The 18,847-nt window shown below is 37.2% G+C and overlaps 1 protein-coding gene across 6 annotated transcripts in view; it reads right to left on the bottom strand.

Annotated features, from left to right (window-relative positions):
• Positions 1-18,847, bottom strand: part of KIF27 (kinesin family member 27) — a 220,814-nt gene that overhangs the window by 134,642 nt on the left and 67,325 nt on the right. For all 6 annotated transcript variants that reach the window (XM_077148573.1, XM_077148575.1, XM_077148574.1 and 3 more), the window contains exons 3-4: positions 18,492-18,692; positions 12,062-13,020 (exon numbers count right to left, since the gene is read on the bottom strand). In XM_077148573.1, the coding sequence (XP_077004688.1) occupies positions 12,062-13,020; positions 18,492-18,692 (1,160 nt within the window). The remainder of the gene's footprint in view (positions 1-12,061; positions 13,021-18,491; positions 18,693-18,847) is intronic.

Genomic DNA, 18,847 nt, shown 5'->3' with positions numbered 1-18,847 from the left:
CTAATAAATACAACAATTTAGAGGAAATGGATGGGTTCCTGGAAAGACATGAACAACCAACTTTGACTCAAGAAGACATAGATGACCTCAACAAACCAATCACAAGTAAAGAAATTGAATTAGTCATTCAAAAGCTTCCTAAAAAGAAAAGTCCAGGACCAGACGGCTTCACATGTGAATTCTATCAAACATTCCAGAAAGAATTAGTACCAACTCTCCTCAAACTCTTCAAAAAAATCGAAGCGGAGGGAAAACTACCTAATTCATTCTATGAAGCCAACATCACCCTCATACCAAAACCAGGCAAAGATATTACAAAAAAAGAAAACTACAGGCCAATCTCTCTAATGAATATAGATGCAAAAATCCTCAATAAAATTCTAGCAAATCGTATCCAAGAACACATTAAAAGAATTATACATCATGACCAAGTAGGATTCATCCCAGGTATGCAAGGATGGTTCAACATAAGAAAATCAATTAATGTAATACACCATATCAACAAATCAAAGCAGAAAAATCACATGATCATCTCAATTGATGCAGAGAAGGCATTTGACAAGACTCAACATCCTTTCCTGTTGAAAACACTTCAAAGGATAGGAATACAAGGAAACTTCCTTAAAATGATAGAGGGAATATATGAAAAACCCACAGTTAATATTATCCTCAATGGGGAAAAATTGAAAACTTTCCCCCTAAGATCAGGAACAAGGCAAGGATGTCCACTATCACCACTATTATTCAACATTGTGTTGGACGTTCTAGCCAGAGCAATTAGACAAGAAAAAGAAATACAAGGCATCAAAATTGGAAAGGAAGAAGTAAAACTATCACTGTTTGCAGACGATATGATACTATACGTCGAAAACCCGGAAAAATCCACATCAAAACTACTAGAGCTAATAAATGAGTACAGCAAAGTAGCAGGTTACAAGATCAACATTCAAAAATCTGTAGCATTTCTGTACACTAGCAATGAACAAGCTGAGGGGGAAATCAAGAAACGAATCCCATTTACAATTGCAACTAAAAGAATAAAATACCTGGGAATAAATTTAACTAAAGAGACAAAAAACCTATATAAAGAAAACTACAAAAAACTGCTAAAAGAAATCAGAGGAGACCTAAATAGATGGAAGGGCATACCGTGTTCATGGATGGGAAGACTAACTATAGTTAAGATGTCAATCCTACCTAAATTGATTTACAGATTCAATGCAATACCAATCAAAATCCCAACAACTTATTTTTCAGAAATAGAAAAACCAATAAGCAAATTTATCTGGAAGGGCAGGGTGCCCTGAATTGCTAAAAGTATCTTGAGGAAAAATAACGAAGCTGGAGATCTCATGCTGCCAGACCTTAAGGCATGTTATGAAGCCACAGTGGTCAAAACAGCATGGTATTGGCATACAGATAGATATATCGACCAATGGAATCAAATAGAGTGCTCAGATATAGACCCTCTCATCTATGGACATTTGATCTTTGATAAGGCAGTCAAGCCAACTCACCTGGGACAGAACAGTCTCTTCAATAAATGGTGCCTAGAGAACTGGATATCCATATGCAAAAGAATGAAAGAAGACCCGTATCTCACACCCTACAGAAACGTTAACTGAAAATGGATCAAAGATCTAAACATTAGGTCTAAGACCATAAAACAGTTAGAGGAAAATGTAGGGAGATATCTTATGAATCTTACAATTGGAGGCAGTTTTATGGACCTTAAACCTAAAGTAAGAGCACTGAAGAAGGAAATAAATAAATGGGAACTCCTCAAAATTAAACACTTTTGTGCATCAAAGAACTTCATCAAGAAAGTAGAAAGACCGCCTACACAATGGGAAACAATATTTGGAAACGACATATCAGATAAAGGTCTAGTATCCAGAATCATAAAGAGATTGTTCAACTCAACAACAAAAAGATAGCCAACCCAATTACAAAATGGGAAAAAGACTTGAATAGACACCTCTCAGAGGAGGAAATACAAATGGCCAAAAGGCACATGAAGAGATGCTCAATGTCCCTGGCCATTAGAGAAATGCAAATCAAAACCACAATGAGATATCATCTCACACCCACCAGAATGGCCATTATCAACAAAACAGAAAATGACAAGTGCTGGAGAGGATGCGGTGAAAGAGGCACACTTATCCACTGTTGGTGGGAATGTCAAATGGTGCAACCACTGTGGAAGGCAGTTTGGCGGTTCCTCAAAAAGCTGAATATAGAATTGCCATACGACCGAGCAATACCATTGCTGGGAATCTACTCAAAGGAATTAAGGGCAAAAACTCAAATGGACATTTGCACACCAATGTTTATAGCAGCGTTATTTACAATTGCAAAGAGATGGAAACAGCCAAAATGTCCATCACAGAAGAATGGCTATACAAACTGTGGTATATACATATGATGGAATATTATGCAGCTTTAAGACAGGATAAACTTATGAAGCATGTAATAACATGGATAGACCTAGAGAACATTATGCTGAGTGAGTCTAGCCAAAAACTAAAAGACAAATACTGTATGGTCCCACTGATGTGAACGGACATTCGAGAATAAACTTGGAATATGTCACTGGTAACAGAGTCCAGCAGGAGTTAGAAACAGGGTAAGATAATGGACAGCAAAATAATACCTAATAGTAAAGTAATCATGTTAAAACACTGAATGAAGCTGCATCCGAGATATAGGTTTTTGTTTTGTTTTGTTTTGTTTTTACTATTATTACTTTTATGTTTTTCTCTATATTAACACTCTATATCTTTTTCGGTTGTGTTGCTAGTTCTTCTAAACCGATGCAAATGAACTAAGAAACGATGATCATGCATTTATGTGATGATGTTAAGAATTACTGATTGCATATGTAGAATGGTATGATTTCTAAATGGTGGGTTAATTTCTTTTTTTCCGTTAATTAAAAAAAAAAAAAAACTGAAGAGCCATAGAAGTTGGGAACCATATTTTTTCACGAACAACTGTAAAAACACCCATTTGCTCACCCAGACTGCAAGCTCTGTGCAATTAGAACTAAGTGTGTCTTACACTCCAATATATTCCCATTCACATAATCTTCATTCTACAAATGTTTTTTGCAAAGTGGGGAAAGGTACTTCTGAACTCAACATATTTATATACAACATGCACACATCTACATATATCCATTCCTTAAATATTAACTATTTAAGAATATTAACTTACATGTTTAATTTTAAAAATCTACAATTCAAACGCAAAAGATGAAGTTTTTTTTAAGAACCACTGATTCAGCGAAGAAGAAAAACTCAAACTGTAACTTAATTTTATTTCTAAAACTGTTTTTACTCATCTTCTAAATCAACCAGGTACAAAAAAATAAATATAACAAATGTATAATATCTTTTTGTTAAAGGAGAAAGGAGGCAGAGTCGAGAAAAACATGAATTGTGCAGAAAAAGCAACAGGACTGGAAAAGGTAAAAACAGAGAAAAAGGGATAAGAAGAAAAGGGAAAGGGAGGGAGTACGAAGATGGGGGCTTAGCAAGGTGTGGGATTTAGTCCGTCCTCCAGAACAGGTACTAAATAGCCAGGAACAGTACAGAACAACTGTTGGGACCACATCAGTGACCAGACACACAGTGCACCCCAGTCTGGACCAACTCGACTGGCTGCGAGCACCCCCAGAACCGTGAGTTCCCCAAGCCATGGTGGCTGGTGCCCCTTCCCCACAGGGCACTTCCCAGAGGGGAAAGAAAAGACTTTACCAGCAGCAGGGGCTGAGCCCAACTAAGATCCAATCGTGGAATTAATTCATAAACTCTGACAACTAAAAATAGGCCCCCAGCTCAGCTGAACCTGGTGAAAGCAGTGCTGATTTCTGCCCTGGCACTCAGGTGGCAGGGCTGACGGAAATAGAAAAAAGAAAAAAAAGAAACAGAGATTTTTATAGATCAGAAAGGACATAGTACTTGAAAGGGTCTGGGCCCTGAAGGAAAGGAGGGGGCACACAGGATCTGAAGGTACACAAGCAACATATCAACTCATGCTCTTGATTGGTAAACCTGAGGAATGGGAATCATGCTTTGAGAAGGATTTTACTCTTTCTTTTTTGTGGCCATGTTTCTACAAAGACTTGACTGCCTTCAGATACAGCGGCAAGGCTTCTCAGGCTGCAACTGCCCCAGGTATAGGCAGAAACAAGCTTGTTTGAGACCCTGTCTGGAGCCTGTGCCTTCCTCAGGAGAGGGGTAGGCCAAGCTGAGGTGGATTCCCTCGCTCAACGATTTCAGACACCAGGGCTTGGAAATTTGAAGCAATTAAAGCCAGCCCACAACCTTTTCTCTGTCTCCACCACACCCCAGCAGGGAGAGTCTGCCAAAGTTAAATGTACCACATCACCTTATGCCAGTGGGACCTGCAAGCAGACAAGTGCCACATACTAGGCAGGATAAAAAAAACAGAGTCCAGAGACTTCACAGAAAAGTCTTTCAACTTGCTGGGTTTCACCCTCAGGGAAAACTGATACAGGTGACTCTTTCCTCCTGGCAGGAGGCCAGTTTGGTCTAGGAAAATCTGGCTGGGGTCTATAATACCTAAGTAGACACTCCTAAGGGTGGGCAGGGGGCGGGGCACCATACAAGCAGGGCAAGAAACAAGAAAACAAGAACTGAAAAATTCTGCTCTGTTGAACAAAATCTAAGTTAGTGGTCCAGAATAAGCTGAACTGAATGTCAAGAACAGACAGACAACAAAGTCATCCAGCAAGGAAATCCTAGGTAAAAGAAGTGAAAACAAGTTCCAGAATAAACTAATTAAGGTAATAAAGTGCCGAGACACCAGCAAAAAATGACAAATCACACTAGGAAAATTGAAGATATGGCCCAGTCAAAGAAACAAATAACAATTCAAATGACATACAGGAGCTGAAACAATTAATTCAGAATATATGAACAGACATGGAAAACCTCATCAAAAACCAAATCAATGAATTGAGGGAGGATATAAAGAAGGCAAGGAATGAACAAAAAGAAGAAACTGAAAGTCTGAAAAAACAAATCACAGAACTTATGGGAATGAAAGGCAAGGTAGAAGAGATAAAAAAAACAATGGAAACCTACAATGGTAGATTTCGAGAGACAGAACATAGGATTAATGAACTGGAGGACGGAACATCTGAAATCTGGCAAGAAAAAGGAAATATAGGGGAAAAAATGGAAAAATATGAGCAGGGACTCAGGGAATTGAAAGACAATATGAAGCGCACGAATATACGTGTTGTGGGTGTCCCAGAAGGAGAAGAGAAGGGAAAAGGAGAAGAAAAACTAATGGAGGAAATTATCACTGAAAATTTCCCAACTCTTATGAAAGACTTAAAATTACAGATCCAAGAAGTGCAGCGTACCCTGTGTTGGTCTGAAGGGATGAATGACCCCTAGAAAAGCCATGTTTTAATCTAAATCCCATTTCATAAAGGTAGAATAATCCCTATTCAATACTGTTATGTTTGAAACTGTAATCAAATCATCTCCCTGGATGGGGTGATTTAGTCAAAAGTGGTTGTTAAACTGGGTTAGGAGACAACATGTCTCACCCATTTGGGTGGATCCTGATTGGTTTACTGGAGTCCTACAGAAGAGGAAACACTTTGGAGAATGGGACATTCGAAGAGAGCAGAGAATGCTGCAACACCAAGAAGCAGAGAGTCCACCAGACAGTGACCTTTGGAGATGAAAAAGGAAAATGCCTCCTGGGGAGCTTCATGAAACTGGAAGCCAGGAGAGAAAGCTATCAGATGACGCCATGTTTGCCATGTGCCCTTCCAGCTGAGAGAGAAACCCTGAACTTCACTGGCCTTCTTGAACCAAGGTATCTTTCCCTGGATGGATGCCTTAGATTGGACAATTCTATGGACTTGTTTTAATTGGGACATTTTCTCAGCCTTAGAACTGTAAACTAGCAACTTAAAAATTCCCCTTTTTAAAAGCCATTCCGTTTCTGGTATATTGCATTCTGGCAACTAGCAAACTAGAACATACCCCAAACAGAAGAGATCCAAATAGATGTACTCCAAGACACTTACTAATCAGAATAACAGATGTCAAAGACAAAGAGAGAATCTTGAAAGCAGCAAGATAAAAGCAATCTATCACATACAAGGGAAGCCCAATAAGACTATGTGTAGATTTTTCAGCAGAAACCATGGAGGCGAGAAGACAGCAGAATGATATATTTAAATTATTAAAAGAGAAAAACTGCCAACCAAGAATTCTATATTCAGAAGAACTGTCTGTCAAAACTGAGGGAGAAATTAAAACATTTTCAGACTAAAAATCACTTAAGAGAATTTGTACCAGGAGACCGGCTCTGCAAGAAATACTAAAGGGAACAACAGAGGCAGATACTAAAAGACAAGAGAGGAAGTTGTGGAGAAGAGTGTAGAAATGAAGACTATAGGTAAAGGTAAAAAGAAGAAAAATCAGATATGACGAACAAAATTCAAAAGGCAAAATGGTAGAAGAAAGTACTACCCATACAATAATAACACAAAATGTTAATGGATTAAAATCCTTAATCAAAGGACATACACTGGCAGAATGGATTTAAAAACAGGACCCATCATATATGCTGTCCACAGGAACCACATCTTAGACCCAAGGATAAACATAGGTTGAAAGCGAAAGGATGGGAAAAAATATTTCATGCAAATAACAAAAATAACAATCAGAAAAGAGCAGGAGTAGCTATACTAACAACCAACAAATTAGATCTCAAATGTAAAACAGTTAAAAGAGACAAAGAAAGACAATATGTATTAATAAAAGGAACAATTCACATGAAGACATAACAACCATAAATATTTATGCACCGAGCCAAAATGCTCCAAAATACACGAGGCTAACACAGAAAGGAGAAATAGACACATTGCCCATAATGGTTGGAGACTTCAATTCCATACTGTCATCAACTGGCAGAACATCCAGACAGAGGATCAATAAAGAAACAGAGGATTTGAATAATACAATAAATGAGCTAGACTTAACAGACATTTATAGAACATTACGTCCCACAAAAAACAGGATACACCTTTTTCTCAAGTGCTCATGGATCATTCTCAAGGATAGACCATATGCTGGGTCACAAAGCAAGTCTCAATACATTTAAAAAGACTGAAATCATACAAAACACTTTCTCAGATCATAAAGGAATGAAGTTGGAAATCAATAATAGGCAGAGGGCCAGAAAATTCACAAATACGTGGAGGCTCAACAACACACTCTTCAACAAACAGTGGGTCAAGGAAGAAATTACAAGAGAAATCAGTAAATATCTTGAGGCAAATGAAAATGAGGACACAACATATCAAAATTTATGGGACACAGCAAATAAGAGGGAAATTTATTGCCGTAAATGCCTATATTAAAAAAGAAGAAAGGGCAAAAATCGAGGAATTAACTGTCCACTTGGAAGAAGTAGAGAAAGAACAGCAAACTAACCCCAAAGCAAGCAAAAGGAAAGAAATAATGAAGATTAGAGCAGAAGTAAATGAGATTGAGAACATGAAAACAATTGAGAAAATCAACAAAACAAGAAATTGGTTCTATGAGAAAATCAGTAAGATTGATGGACTCTTAGCGAGGTTGACAAAAAAAAGAAGAGAGAGGATGCAAATAAATAAAATCAGAAATGGAAGACGAGACATAACCACTGACCCCACAGAAATAAAGGAAGTAATGAGAGGACACTATGAACAACCTTATGCTAATACATACAACAATGTAGATGAAATGGACAACTTTCTAGAAAGGCTTGAACAGCCAACATTGACTCAAGAAAAAACAGACAACCTCAACAACCAATCACAAGGAAAGAAATTGAATTAGTCATTAAGAAGCTCCCCAAAAAGAAAAGTCCAGGACCAGATGGCCTCACAGGTGAATTCTACCAAACATTCAAGAAAGAATTAGTACCAATCCTGCTCAAACTCTTCAAAAAAACTGAAAAGGAGGAAAAGCTACCTAACTCATTCTACGAAGCCAACATCACCCTCATACCACAGCCAGACAAAGATATTACAAAAAAAGAAAACTACAGACCAATCTATCTAATGAATATAGATGCAAAATTCCTCAACAAAAATACTAGCAAATCGAATCCAGCAGCACATTAAAAGAATTATACATCATGACCAAGCAGGATTCATCCCAGGTATGCAAGGATGGTTCAACATAAGAAAATCAATTAATGTAATACACCATATCAACAAATCAAAGAAGAAAAACCACATGATCATCTCGACTGATGTAGAAAAGGCATTTGACAAAATTCAACATCCTTTCCTGTTGAAAACACTTCAAAGGATAGGAATAGAAGAGAACTTCCTCAACATGATAAAGGGAATATATGAAAAAACTACAGCAAACATCAACCTCAATGGGGAAAAACTGAAAACTTTCCACCTAAGATCAGGAACAAGACAAGGATGTCCACTATCACCACTGTTATTCAATATTGTGTTGGAAGTTCTAAACAGAGCAATTAGACAAGTAAAAGATATATAAGGGATCAAAATTGGAATAGAAGAAGTAAAAATCTCCCTGTTTGCAGAAGATATGATACTATATATTGAAAACCCTGAAAAATCCACAGCAAAACTACTAGAGCTAATAAATGAGTACAGGAAAGTGGCAGGGTACAAGATCAACACTCAAAAGTCTGTAGTGTTTCTATACACTAGTATAGAACAATGAACAATCAGGGGGAAATCAAGAAAAGAATTCCATTTACAACTGCAACCAAAAGAATAAAATATTTAGGACTAAATTTAACTAAAGAGACAAAAGACCTATGTGATATGTGAAGAAAACTACAAGAAATTGTTGAAAGAAAACACAGAAGACCTAAAAAGATGGAAGGGCATAACCGTGTTCATGGACTGGAAGACTAAATATAGTTAAGATGTCAATTCTGTCTAAATTGACTTACAGATTCAATGCAATTCCAATTAAAATTTCAAAAACTTACTTTTCAGAAATAGAAAAACCAATAACCAAATTTATCTGAAAGGGAAGGGTGCCCCGAATAGCTAAAAGTACCCTGAGGAAAAAAAATGAAGTTGGAGGTTTCATGCTACTTGACTTTACGGCATATTATGAAGCTACAGTGGTCAAAACAGCATGGTACTGGCATAAAGATAGATATACTGACCAATGGAATAGAATAGAGTGTTCAGATATTAACCCTCTCAACTACGGACAACTGATCTTTGATAGGGCAGTCAAGCCAACTCACCTGGGACAGAAGAGTCTTTTCAATAAATGGTGCTTAGAGAAGTGGATATCCACATCCAAAAGAATGAAAGAGGATCCATATCTCACATCCTATACAAAAATTAACTCAAAATGGATCAAAGACCTAAATATTAGATCTAACTCCATTAAAACTATTAGAAGAAAATGTAGGGAAATATATTACAAATCTTATACTAGAAGGCGGTTTCCTAGACCTTATACCCAAAGCAAGAACACTGAAGAAAGAAAGAAAGAAATGGGAACTCCTCAAAATTAAACACTTTTGCACCTCAAAGAATTTAGCCAAGAAAGCAAAAAGACAGCCTACACAATGGGAGACAATATTTGGAAACCACATATGAGAGAAGGGTCTAGTATCCAGAATATATAAAGAGATTGATCAACTCAACAACAAAAAGACAGCTCAATTACAAAATGGGCAAAAGACATGAACAGACGTTTCTCATTAGAGGAAATACAAATGGCCAAAAGGCACATGAAAAGATGCTCAACCTCCCTGGCTATTAGGGAAATGCAAATCAAATCCAGAATGAGATATCATCTCACACCCACCAGAATGGCCATTATCAATAAAACAGTAAATGACAAGTGCTGGAGAGGATGTGGAGAAAGAATCACACTTATCCACTGTTGGTGGGAATGTAAAATGGTAAACCGCTATGGAAGGCAGTATGGCGGTTCCTCAGGAAGCTAAATATAGAATTGCCATATGATCCGGCAATACCACTGTTAGGTATCTACTCAGAGGACATGAGGGCAAGGACACGAACGGATATTTGCACACCAATGTTTATAGCAGCATTATTTACAATTGCAAAGAGATGGAAACAGCCAAAATGTCCATCAACAGAAGAGTTGCTAAACAAACTATGGTATATACATACAATGGAATCTTATGCAGCTGCAAGACAGAATATAGTTGTGAAGTATGTAACAATATGGATGGACCTTAAGGACATTATGCTGAGTGAGATTAGCCAGAAACAAAAGGACAAATACTGTATGGCCTCACTGATATGAACTGACATTAGTGAATAAACTTGGAGAATTTCATTGGTAAAAGACCATGAGGAAATAAGATATTGGGTAATTAGAACTGAAGGGATACAGCTTGTGCAACAGGACTGATTGTAAAAACTCAGAAATGGACAGCACAATACTACCTAACTGTTAATACAATTATATTAAAACACTAAAGGAAGCTGAATGTGAGAATGATAGAGGGAGGAGGTCTGGGGGCACAAATGAAATCTGAAAGAAAGACAGACGATAAAGACTGAGATGGTATAATCTAGGAATGCCTAGAGTGTATAACGATAGTGACTAAATGTAGAAATTTAAAAAATGTTTTTGCATGAGGAAGAACAAAGGAATGTCATTATTGCAGGGTGCTGAAAATAGATGGTAATTAATATTTTAAAATTTTAACTAATGTGTGACACTAAAGCAAAAAATGTTTATTTGGTACAAAATTTTTATTTTGACTAGTGCATTTCCTAACATAACATATATAGATGGCTTAATTGAACACCAGAAGTACATGGAACCTTGAATAGGGCATGAGATTTTGTTGGTTTGTTCAGAGTGATGTCCTGATAAATCCCAGAGTGATTTGAAGAGTGAATAAAAAAGTATTTGCAAAGTCCCCCTGGGAGAATGGTGAGAAAGGGGGAAAATTCAACTTTCCCAAGTTGAATTCTTGATATTGTCACAAGCAGTGGGGACAACCAAAGCAATAGGTGGAGCCCCCAATCTTGGGGTTTGTTCATGTGAAACATAACCCAACAAAGGATAGGTCAAGCCTACTTAAAATTAGGCCTAAGAGTCACCCCCAAGAGAGCCTCTTTTGTTGCTCAGATGCAGCCCCTCTCTCCAGCCAACACAACAAGCAAACTCACTGTCCTCCCCGTCTACGTGGGACATGACTCCCAGGGGTGTGGACCTTCCTGGCAATGTGGGACAGAAATCCTAGAATGAGCTGAGACTCAGTATCAAGGGACTGTGAAAACCTTCTCAACCAAAAGGGGGAAGAGTGAAATGAGACAAAATAAAGTGTCAATGGCTGAGAGATTCCAAACAGAATAGAGAGGTTATCCTGGAGGTTATTCTTACGCATTAAATAGATATCACCTTGTTAGTCAAGATGTAACAGAGAGGCTGGAGGGCACTGCCTGAAAATGTAGAGCTGTGTTTCAGTAGCCAAGTTTCTTGAAGATGATTGTATAACGATATAACTTTCACAATATGACTGTATGATTGTGGAAATCCTGTGTCTGATGCTCCTTTTATCTACCTTATCAACAGACGAGTAAAACATATGGAATAAAAATAAATAATGGGGGAACAAATGTTAAAATAAATTTAGATTGAAATGTTGGTGATCAGCGAAGGGGAGGGGTGGCGGGTGTGGTATGCATGAATATTTTTCTGCTGTCTTTTTATTCCATTTTCTGGATTAATGCAAATGTCCTAAGAAATGATCATGATGATGACTATTCAACTATGTGATGATATTGTGAATTACTGATTAAATATGTAGAACAGAAGGGTCATAAGTTAAGAATGTTTGCATTTGTTACAGTTTTAAAAAATTAATAAAAAAGAAAAAAGTAAAAGAAACGGGAAAGGCAAATAAGGAAGTTTTACATATAACCCTTTTAAAGAAAACTTCTCAAATTCCAAAATGAACTCTTAGGTTTTACTTGCCCAAATAAATCTAGTTCTTAAAGAAATTAATTATAATAATGCTGTCTGAGTACCTGGCATTTCTTAAGCTCTCTCTTCAGCTGGAGAACTGTAATGTGCTGTGGTCCTTCTTCCAGGTTTCCAATGCCTCGGCGCGCTCTGAAAGAGCTGGGAACAACCTTCCTGACCTCATGGGTCATGTTAAACCACTGCTTTAGTTTGTGCTGCTGCTTTTGGTTTAGTCTGACAGCGTCTTTTAAATCCAGCAGGAAGGTAAAGGCTTCTTCTATACAGTTTTGGTAATCCAGGCATTCTCCTTGCAACTGGACTACCTGCTCCTCAAGAGAATGGATCCTGTATTTATCAAGAGCTCCCTCTGGATGGGTCTGGCTGCTTTGACTGGTACTAGCCTGTTGGCTTTGCAGAGCTTCTCGAAGCAACTTAATCTCAAGTTCCATTTCATCTATGCGGTCTGATTCGGGGCTGAAGTTCACCATGGGCTTGTTCCTAATATTCCGTGCTCTGTTAGCATATTTGAGGGAATTTAAGGACTCGTCGAAATCATAGGAGGATGGGCTGACACATGTGATCATGACGGTCTTGGCACTGCCTCCCAGGGAATCTTTCAGAAGTCGGGTGATTTTAGCATCCCTGTATGGAACATGTGAACTTTTCCTGCGCGGGTCCCCCAGAGCGCTGATTACATTGCCTAAAGCCAGCAACCCGCTGTTGATTTGAATGGATTCTTTGAATCGTTCCCCTGTATTGCCCGTTTTAGTGACCCTTTCTGATCCAGCCAAATCTACAAAGTGGAACTTTGAGACAATATGCCGAGGACATTGCCAGGGCCCGTCTTCCGCCACCTCCGTGTTTCTCTCCACTCGGCAAATGGTGATGGTAAAAATTGCATGCGACCTGCTGGAGTGCTCATTCATCTGGGTGGTGCCCGTATGTCTGGCTGCATTCCCCATCTCCAGAAGGCTCATCACCTCGTCCTCGCTCTCCACTTGGCACTCCTTGGCCCCAACAATCACTGGAAATAGCAACAGCAAGTTTTTAAACCAAGGTTTGGTTAGAATTCAGTATACATTAACCACACAATAGTAATAGTTTGCTAAACTGTCCAGCCAAGAGTCTCTTAAAAAAAAACAATAGACTTTCAAACAATAGTAATATTGGCAACATATTGAATGATATCAGCTAATCTTCCCAATTATTCTGACAGAAAACATTCATTTTGACGTTTAAGGTCTAAAACATGTTAGTAATTTTAAAAAGCAATCCTGTTTCTTTGGACTCACATGTCACACTCAACTCTTTAAAATGGCTGACAAAAGAAAACTCATTATTCCAGTATTTTGATATGTAGAATCACTATCCAATAGAGCTTTGCATTAAAATAAATTCGTTTCTTCTGAATTTTGTTAATATTCAAGCCATCCTTAGCTTTGAGGATCATAACTGTTGGGAAATATGAAATTCAGTACAAACAAAGTTGCTTATTCATGTTAAAAACAGGTATGACCTCCATACTGTCAGAATGCAAAGTAAACAGATGAAATGGCAATTCAGAAAAAGGAGAAGTCTTTCTAGGACAATGGCACATTAAGAACAAAAATAACCTATGCTTACTACTTTTATTATTTATTATATCCAAAATTATTTCAAAAAGAAGTAGGCAACCGGGTACTACCAGCTGGCCAAACTGACACATGAATCTGACCATCATACCTTAAACTGGACATTTCTGTAGACATACTTTACTCTGGGAATTTCATGGCCTTAGAACTGTAAATCTGCAACTTAATAAATCCCCCTTTTAAAGCCATTTTGTTTCTTGTATATTGCATCCCAGCAGCTAGCAAACTTGAACAGATTTTCATACTGGAGATATGGGGTGCTGCAACAGTTTACAAATACCAAACATGTTGGAATGGCTTTTTAAATGGATAAGGGGAATATTTTGTAAGAGTTATAAGTAGCTTGATAGAAAAGGCCTAGAATGCTTTGAAGAGGCTGTTGGTAGAAATTTGGACTCTAAAGAAACCCCTATGAGGCTCTAGACAAAAATAAGGCATGTGTTGTTGCAAACAAGAAGGAAGGTGATCCTTGTTCTAAAATGGCAGATAATCTGGCAAAACTGGCTAGTGGCTTTGGCTGGAAGGCAGCTTTTAAAAGCCATGAATTTGGATATTTAGCCGAAGAGATTTCCAAATTAAATGTGGAAAGTTTGGCTTGTTTTCTTCTTGCAGGTTATAGTGAGATGAAGGAGATAAGCTGAGAACTGAAATCTTGGGTACAAAGAAACCAGAAATTGATGTTTTGGAAAATTCTGAGCTTCAGGAAGGGAGACCCCAAAGAATAGTGCCCCACATGAGGATTTTGCCAAATGTAGAACTAGTCAGCCATTTCAGAAAAATCAAAGATTAACGATGGAGTTACCAAGGAAAGATCTGTGGAAACTCATTCTGTCTGAAGGGCATTATCTGAGCCTACTGCATAGAAAGCCAACAAGAGTGCTATGGGACCTGTATAAACAGAACGACTGTCAGTCTCAACTAGGGGTTCAGAAAAGGGATAAGTGAAGGTAAAATGTCTTCAGAGTTAGAACCATGGAGGCTGGGGTCTGAAGTCAAGAAGTCTCGGGTCAGTTCTCTCTCTACCCAACACAATAAGTAAACTCATTGCCCTCCCCCTGTCTGCGTGGGACATGACTTCCAGGGATGTGGACCTTCCTGATAACATGGGATAGAAATTCTACCATGAGCTGGGGCTCAGCATCAAGGGATTGAGAAAATCTTCTTGACCAAAAGGGGGCAGAGAGAAATGAGACAAAATAAAGTGTCAATGGCTGAGAGATTCCAAACAGAGTTGAGAGGTTATCCTGGAGGTTATTCTTATGCACTAAATAGATATCACCTTGTTAGTCAACATGTAATGGAGAGACTGGAAGGAACTGTCTGAAAATGTAGAGCTGTGTTCCAGTAGCCATGTCTCTTGAAGATGACTGCATAATGATATAGCTTTCGCAATGTGACTGTGTGATTGTGAAAACCTTGTGTCTGATGCTCCTTTTATCTACCTTATCAACAGACAAGTAAAACATATGGAATAAAAATAAATAATGGGGGAACAGATGTTAAAATAAATTTAATAGATTGAAATGCTAGTGATCAATGAAAGGAGGGGGAAGGGGTATGGTATGTATGAATTTTTTTCTGTTTTCTTTTTATTTCTTCTTCTGAACAGATGCAAATGTTCCAAGAAATGATCATGATGATGAATATGTAACTATGTGATGATATTGTGAATTACTGATTATATATGTAGAACGGAACAATCAAAAGTTAAGAATGTTTGCATTTGTTTGTTTTTTAGTATTTAAAAAAATTTAAAAATTAATTAAAAATAATAAAAAGTGTTCTAGATTAAAAAAGCATGTAATTATTTAAATTATTTTTAGAAAAAATAAAAAACATTCAATAATTACAGTCCAAAAGAAGCTGAAAACATCACTATGAATTCCATTCAGAAAAGATAAAACTGTATTGAATTACCTACCTAATAAGATCATAAACTACCACTGATGCCTTTTTCTAAAAGGTAAAACAAAAACCAATTTCTTCAAATATTCAAGAATGTAAGGGCTGCCAGTTCAGGACAGGACAAGAAAATTTACTGCCCCCTCACAAAGGAAATCAGAAGGAAAGATATATGATAAAGACTGAGATGGTATAATCTAGGAATGCCTAAAGTATATAATGATAGTGACTAAATGTACAAATTTAAAAATGTTTTTGCATGAGGTAGAACAAAGGAATGTCATTACTGCAGAGTGTTGAAAATAGATGGTAATTAATATTTTAAAATTTTAACTTTTGTGTGAGACTAAAACAAAAAATGTTTATTTGGTACAAAATTTATATTTTGACTTAGTGCAGTTCCTAATATAACTTATGTGGACAGCTTAATTGAATACCATAAGTAAATGAAACCTTAAGTAGGGCATGAGATTTTGTAGGTTTGTCCAGAGTGATACCTCGATAAATCCCAGAAGGATTTGAACAGTGAATAAAAAAGTATTTGCAAAATCCCCCCGGGAGAATGGTGAGAAAGGGGGAAATTCAACTTCTCCGAGTGGAGAATTCTTGATATTCTAACAAGCAGTGGGGACAACCAAAGCAATAGGCTGAGCCCCCAATCTTGGGGTTGTTCATATAAAACTTAAGCCCAAAAGAACACGCTGAGGCTCCTTAAAATTAGCCTAAGAGTCACCCCCAAGAGAACCTCTTTTATTGCTCGATGTGGTCTCTCTTTCCAGCCAACACAACAAGGAAACTCACCGCCCTCTCCCACTCCATGAGGGACAGGACTCCCAGGGGTGTGGACATTCTGTCAACATGGGACAGAAATCCTAGAATGAGCTGGAACCCAGCATCAAGGGATTGAGAAAATCTTCTTGACCAAAAGGGGGAAGAGCAAAATGAGACAAAAAGTGTCAATGGCTGAGAGATTCCAAACAGAGTCGAGAGGTTATCCTGGAGGTTATTCTTATGTATTAAATAGATATCACCTTTTTAGTTAAGGTGCAATGGAGAGGCTAGAGGGAACTGCCTGAAAATGTAGAGCTGTGTTCCAGTAGCCATGTTTCTTGAAGATGATTGTATAATGATACAGCTTTCGCAATGTGACTGTGTAATTGTGAAAACCTTGTGTCTGATGCTCCTTTTATCTACCTTTTTGACAGATGAGCAAAACGTATGGATTAAAAATAAATAATAGGGGGAACAAATGTTAAAATAAATTTAGTAGATTGAAATGCTAGTGATCAATGAAAGGGAAGGGTAAGGCGTATGGTACGTATGAATTTTTTTTCGGTTTTCTTTTTATTTCTTTTTCTAAATTGATACAAATGTTCTAAGAAATGATCATGATGATAAATATACAACTATGTAATGATGTGAATTACTCATTATATATGTAGAATGGAATGATCATATGGTAAGAAATTTTTTGTTTGTTTGTTGTCATGTTTAAAAAATTTTTTTTAATTAATGAAAAAAAAAAATTTACTGGCCCCTGCCTGCTGCTATTTGAATGGCATGCAAAGGGTAGTACGGCATGCTGCCTGCCTTTTTTAACCCGTAGGAAAGTCCCCCCAGGGAGTCACTTCTCTGAACTGGGTCCTTCACCACCAGGAAGATATTACTAATTATGCTCTCTGGGAGAGGAAGACCTCCAAGAATTGCCATTAGAATATCATGAATAATAAGGAAAACCTGGATCCAAACTAAATGTACAATGGAACATTAGTTACATAAATTATTATAACAAATTCAAAAGACAAGTCATCACATGACCATAAGAGTCATACTTTTGAAAAAGAGTTAATGATGTACACTTGCTCACAATATAAATATAGGTGAAAAGGTAGAAGCATAACCAAATATGAGGTTACAAGTATACCTAGCTACCTATCTGATTTTTTTTTTTTTTTTGCATGCTGTATGGCAGGGTCACACTTCATTCTTTTTCTATTTGAATATCTATTATTGCAGCACCATTTGTTGAATTTTTTTTGTTTGTTTTTGTTTGTTTGCTTGTTTATTTGTCTAGGGAGGGAAGTCATGGGCCAGAAATTGAACTCAGGTCTCCCACATGGCAGACAAGAATTCTACCACTGAACTACCTTTGCACCCCCTATATATATTTTTAATTACATTATGTGTGCACAGAAAATTAAAAAAGAAACCCATAAGGAAACACATCAAAAGAGAAGTTGCTGTTTCTAGGTTTTGGGATTAAAGATGATCTTAAACTTTTTTCGTCATACTTTTCTACGTTTTCCAAATATTCTGTGATGAACATATTACTTTTTAAGGCAGAAAAGCAAAAAGTGCTATTTTTTAAAACACTTGCATTTTGACCCTCCTCTTCCAACTTTCTCTCATTTCTCCACAAATAGGTATTAATTAATGAGGTTAACAGGCTACTAGCACAGAAAATCAGACCTTGAGTAGCACAACAAAGGACAGGTAAAAGTCAATATGAAAAGAAAAAGCAAATTTTCTAAATAAGAGTAAAATAAAATAAATTGATGTGTACAAAGGGGAAAGAGCTGTGTACTGGGTGAACTCAGGTTAATGCATAACAGAGAAGCCACTCTCAATTTCCGGGTAGAGTTCGGAGAAAAAAAAAAAGAACAAAAACAAATTTAGCCTGTATTTCATAGTGTCACCTAAGGTAGCCCAGAGATGGACAATTACAGAGAATAAATATCTTGAGTTACAAATGAATAACTTCAACTTACCAACTACAGCCTAACTTCTACTTCTTTACTTGTATGATTTACCTGATATTGGTAATCAATAAACTGCTCAATTTAAAAGTAAAAACCATTTTGTTTCCAAGTCTATTTATGAAGATTCTTTAAAGCACATCCAGAAGTAATATTAAATTATATCCATTTGCTAATGAAGGTTATAAATCAGTAGGCTACTTTACCTGTGTTTCCTTTTTCATCCTCTCGGATGTGAAGATCCTTCAAAGATGTCTCCAATTCCAGAAGATCTCTTAGCTCTTCCTTGTATACTTCTATATAAGAGACTTTTATATTCCAGTCAATGGTAGAATTTTCAGAGATGTTTTGAAATATTTCTTGGATAGCTCGAGGAATGATACCCTTTTGACCATCCACAACTGAAGCTGAAAATTTAGAAAAGAAAAGCCCACCTGAAACAAAATATTAAAAAAGCTGCAAACTATCTCATACCTATAAGAATGGCTGCTATTAAGCAAACTGGAAACTACAATTATTGGAGAGGGTATGGAGAAATTGGGACACTTATGCACTGCTGGTG

The sequence above is a fragment of the Tamandua tetradactyla genome, chromosome 2, assembly GCF_023851605.1.
Source record: "Tamandua tetradactyla isolate mTamTet1 chromosome 2, mTamTet1.pri, whole genome shotgun sequence".
NCBI lineage: Eukaryota > Metazoa > Chordata > Mammalia > Pilosa > Myrmecophagidae > Tamandua > Tamandua tetradactyla.
Note: the sequence above shows the minus strand (reverse complement) of the source record. Positions and strands in the feature narration are given on the sequence as shown.